General features: G+C 54.7%; 1 protein-coding gene across 1 annotated transcript in view; it reads left to right on the forward strand.

The window, feature by feature from the left end:
- Positions 1–5,288, forward strand: part of LOC122547067 (interferon-stimulated 20 kDa exonuclease-like 2) — an 11,693-nt gene that overhangs the window by 2,438 nt on the left and 3,967 nt on the right. The window contains exons 2-3 of the mRNA XM_043685651.1: positions 2,608–3,642; positions 4,572–4,772. Of these exons, the coding sequence (XP_043541586.1) occupies positions 2,725–3,642; positions 4,572–4,772 (1,119 nt within the window). The 5' untranslated portion in view covers positions 2,608–2,724. The remainder of the gene's footprint in view (positions 1–2,607; positions 3,643–4,571; positions 4,773–5,288) is intronic.

The raw sequence follows: 5,288 nt of genomic DNA on the forward strand, positions 1-5,288 counted from the left end.
CCCCACTCCCCATGGGAGCGCGTCCCCCATTCTCCCCCCACTCCCTGTGGGAGTAACACTCATTCTATCTGTACCCTGTGTGAGTGAAATCTCCCATTCTATCAAGAATGCTGATTTCTGCTATATTCCCCATGGGATTGGTCATTGATCAGCTTGATCCCTGGCCTTTGAGGGGTGTGGGTAAGAGGTTCCAAAGCCAAGGGACCCAGTGTCAGGACAAGGGACGGTGCTGTGGAGGAATCCCTTGACTGACTGGGAGGTGAAACGTTGAAATTCTCTACCCCAGAAGGTCAGTAGCTGTATGTGTCAGGGTCAGTTGTTAAAGTCTTTACCATATCAAAGGACGTTTGAAGAAATGGCAATGAGATTGGTGATCAGCCGTGATCAAGAATGGCTGATCAGGTCCAAGGGGCAGAATGGTTTAAAATTCGCTGTGGTCTCACTGGCTGGGTCAGCATTTATCGTCTGCAGCCCTTCAATTGTCCTTTGAGAGGGTGGTGGTGAACCACTGCAGTGTGTAGGGGCCCCTCAGTGCCATTTGAGAGAATTCCAGGATTCTGACCCAGCGACCCTGAAGGAACGGCTGGTATATTTCCAAGTCGGGAAGGGGAGAGGCTCAGAGCAGAGCTTGCAGGGGGTGGTGTTCCCGTGTATCTGCTGCCCCTTGTCCTTCCTGTTGGAAGAGATCGAGGGTTTGGAAGGTGCTCTCTGAGGAACCTTGGTGAGTCGCTGCAGTGAATCTTGTAGATGGTACACACTGCTGTGACTGAGTGTTGATGGTGGAGGGAGTGGATGATTGTGGATGTGGTGCCAATCAAGTGGGCTGCTTTGTCCTGGATGGTATCAAGTTAGTCATAGGGCTATACACCATGGGAACAGACCCTTGTGTCCAACTCATTTGCACCAACCAGACATCCCAAACTGACCTAGTCCCATTTGCCAGCACTTGGTCCATATCCCTCCAAACCCTTCCTCTTCATGTACCCATCCAGATGCCTTTTAAATGTTGTCATTGTACCAGCCTCCACCACCTCCTCTGGCAGCTCAGTCCGTACACGTACCACCCTCTGGGTGAAAACGTTGCCCCTCAGCTCCTTTTAAACCTTTCCCCTCTCACCTTAGACCTATGCCCCTCTAGGTTTGGACTCCCCCACCCTGGGGGAAAAAGACCTTGGCTATTCACGCTATCTATGCCCCTCACGATTTTGTAAACCTCGATGAAGTCGGTTGGAGGTGCACTCATCAGATCTAACCTGCTGCTTTGTATTCCCTACCTTTATGTTGTTCATCACTGTGGTTAAGTGGAAACATCATCTCGGCGTGCTCACAATCGAACCGTGTTTTTAAAGACCTCGGTCAGATCAGCCCCCTCAGCTCAATAAAGACAAAACACTGCGGGTGCTGGAGATCTGAAGCAGAGACTGCTGCACCAGCTCTGACAGCATGTGTGGGAGAGCAAAAAGGCGTGAACGTTTCAGGTCCAGTCACTGTTCTGGACAGGAGTCATATCGAACTCTGTTTGTACCTCTCCCTCGTTCTTTGCCCCCTCTCAACCTTATCCACATTCTTTCCCCCCCCCACAAGCCTATTGCAGAGAACTAGGAGTGCTGGCCTGCTCGTTCTTGCCTGATCTTTGTAACCTCGGGACAGTGATTGCACTGGAGGGAATTTCCAGAGGAGACTCAGCAGTGTGTTGTGTGGGATGGAGCGGTTAGCTCCAAGGAGAGCATGGGTCAGCTCCGAGAAGGCTGACCGAGGTGGATAAGAGAGTGCAGAACATGGGCAGTTCACAGCAAGCAGCCATTCCCTAACATTGAAAGGTCACTAACATAGAGGGGCAGGCTATTCAATCTCTCCGAGCCTGTTCCACCATTCAGTGAGATTATGGCTGATCTGTGGACACAACACATTAGTCCCTTATCCTTCAATATCTTTGCTTAAGAGGAATTTATCCAAGGACAGGAAATTTTGAGCAAACATTCCATCGCCCAGAGGGAACTTGACAACCTTTCAAACAGCACATGGGTGAGCCCTGTCTTTGTGGAGATGGCACGCCTTTCCCCCCTGTATCTGTGTGGGGCTCCTCCCACAGTCCAGGCAGGTGCAGCGAAGGGTGGATTGGCCGTGGGAAATTGTCCCATAGTGCCCAGGGATGTGCAGGTTAGGGTGGGTTGGCCATGGGAAATTGTCCCATAATGCCCAGGAATGTGCAGGTTAGGGTGGATTGGCCGTGGGAAATTGTCCCATCGTGCCCAGGGATGTGCAGGTTAGGGTGGATTGGCCATGGGAAATTGTCCCATAATGCCCAGGAATGTGCAGGTTAGGGTGGATTGGCCGTGGGAAATTGTCCCATAGTACCCAGGGATGTGCAGGTTAAGTAGGTTAACCGGTGTAAATGCAGGATTGCACAGATGGAATGGGGGGGGTTGCTTAGTGTGGCTGGGATGCTCCTCAGTGCGGACCTGTTGGGCTGAATGGCCACTGTCCGTAGGGAGCTCACGGCATGTGAGCCTCATGCTGGGCAGTGAGAATCAGTCAGCATGGTGTTGATGGGCCGAAGGGCCTCTCCTGTGTGCTGTCCTGTAACGGTGTGTTTTTTGCCCGCAGGTATCGCGGCGGCTGCTACTGCTGGCTCCTGAATTTCCGGTCTCTGGGGGCTGTAGGCCCCTGACCCTCCTGGGAGATCGCACCTGGGCGCAGGCTCGCCCTCCTGAGCTAACCGCCATGGCGGACGTCCTCCTGAATCTGGACTTCACTCCGGTGCAGCATCACGCTGCGCCTCAGCCCAGCCTCAAACACTTGCGCTTCCTGAAGAAGCGGGCCTACCTGGAAAGCAGGGGCTACCTGAACAAGAAAGGGGGCTCGTGGGGCAAGCCAGGGCGGCCCCCTCCCTCTGCCCGCCCGGCCCCCAGGGCCGGTCTCTGCAACAAGAGCTGGGAGGCCGATCGGCCCGTCAGCAGGAGGGTGGCCTGTCCAGAGGAGAAGCAGCTGCTGGTGGGTAGATGTCGGAGTGGGCAGCCTCCCCCTGGCAGGGACGCCCCCTCAAAACCTCGGCCTGCCCCCAAACATAGCCTCCTCAACGGGAGCCGGGAGGCCAATCAGCCCATCAGCGGGAGGGCAGCCCACCCGGATGAGAAGCAGCTGCTGGTGGACGAGTGTCGGAGCGGGCTGCCTCCCCCTGGCAGGGACGCCCCCTCAAAACCTCGGCCTGCCCCCAAACGCAGATTCCTCAATGGGAGCCGGGAGGCCAATCGGCCTGTCAGCGGGAAGGCGGCCCGTCCAAAGGAGAAGCAGCTGCTGGTGGATGAGTGTCAGAGCGGGCTGCCTCCCCCCGGCAGGGATGCCCCCCTGAAGGCCCGGCCTGCTCCCAGGCCCCATCGGGCTCCCCCCCACCTTCCCACCCACACCGCACCCCACAAACCCTACAAGTGCCTGGCCCTGGACTGCGAGATGGTGGGCACGGGCCCGGGGGGCAAGAGGAGCGAGCTGGCCCGCTGCAGTCTGGTGGGTTACGACGGGGAGTTGATCTACGACAAGTACGTCCTACCGACCAACCCCATCACCGACTTCCGCACCCGCTGGAGCGGCATTCGATGGCACCACATGAGGAACGCCACCCCCTTCAAACTAGCCCAGAGAGAGGTAAACTACCCAGGGGACGGGGGAGTTGGGGCGGGTGGTTAACGTGGTATAATGGTCACGGGGAAGGGATGTATGGGCCGATTAGGACAGGATCTGGAGGAGGCTGGGTGGATCTACTGGCTCCTGGAGCGGGTTCAGAGGAGGGTCACTAGAACGGTCCCAAGAATGAAAAGCCTAACACACGGGGAAAGTTTGAGGAACTCTGAATCTATACTCGACCGAATTTAGAAAGATGAAGGGGGTGTGATCTAATTGAAACTTACAGAATACTGAATAGCCTGGACAGAGTGGATGTTGGGAAGATGTTTCCGTTGGTAGGAGAGACTGGGACCGAAGGCCACAGCCTTAGAGTAAAGAGAAAGCCTTTTAGAACAGAGATAAGGAGAAACTTCTTCAGCCAGAGAGTGGGGAATCGATGCAATTCACTGCCACAGAAGGCTGTGGAGGCCAGGTCATTGAGGATATTGAAGACAGAGGTAGGTAGGTTTTGGAGTATCAAGGGGATCAAGGGTTACAGGGAGAGAGTGGGAGAATGGGGATGAGAAACTTATCAGCCGTGATTGAATGGCGGAGCTGACTCAATGGGCTGAATGGCCTAATTTCTGCTCCTGTGTCTTATGGTCTTAAAAGGAGGCCACTTGGCCCCTTCCTTGCGCCTGTTACACAGGAACAAGAGGAGGTCATTCTGCCCCCTCCTTTAGCCTGCTACCACAGGAACAGGAGGCCATTCGCCCCCCCCCCCCCCCTCATTGAGGCTGTTAGACAGGAACAGGAGGAGACCAGTCAACCCCCTCCTGGAAGCTGTTACCTAGGAACAGCACTCAGCCCTTCCCTTGGTGCTGCACTTGCTCGAAGGTCAGTACTTTGTTCTCTAGATGTGTTGAGGCTGGCTGACTATATTGCCAGGTCTCCCTGGTGAATCTCCACAGATATTAAAGCTCATGAACGGGAAGATTGTGATTGGTCACGCCGTCCACAATGACTTCAAGGCGCTCAACTACTTCCACCCGAAGTCGCTGACCCGTGACACCTCCAAGATCCCGCTGTTAAATCGCAAGGCCGGCTTCCCGGAGAAGGTGGCAATCTCCCTGAAGAGACTCACAAAACAGCTGCTTCATCAGGACATCCAGGTGGGTCAGTGCTACCCACAACCCACACCCAATCCTGCACCGAATCCACATCCTGCATCGAATCTCCAACTCTCACCAAATCCTGTACCGAATCTCCAACGCACAGAGTGCCCAACCCGCAACGAATCCTGCACGGAATTCCCATCCCCCATGCGATCCTGCACCAAATCTCCAACCCATATCAAATCCCCAGCTTGTTTCGAATCTCTAACTCATACCAAATCCTGCACTGATGCTTCAACCCACACCAAATCCCCAACCCCAAACAAATCCTGCACTGAATTCCCATTCCCTACCAGCTCCTGCACCAAATCCCCAACCTACAGCAAATCCTGCACCAAATCCCCAATCCACACCAAATCATGTACTAAATCCCCATCCCACACCAAATGCTGCACCAAATCCCAATCACACACCAAGTTCCCAAAACATACTGAATCCCCATCCCACAATAAATCCAGCCCCAAATCCCCATCTCACACTAAACCTGCACCAAATCCCATCCCACACCGCATC

The sequence above is a fragment of the Chiloscyllium plagiosum genome, unplaced genomic scaffold (assembly GCF_004010195.1).
Source record: "Chiloscyllium plagiosum isolate BGI_BamShark_2017 unplaced genomic scaffold, ASM401019v2 scaf_839, whole genome shotgun sequence".
Classification (NCBI taxonomy): Eukaryota; Metazoa; Chordata; class Chondrichthyes; order Orectolobiformes; family Hemiscylliidae; genus Chiloscyllium; species Chiloscyllium plagiosum.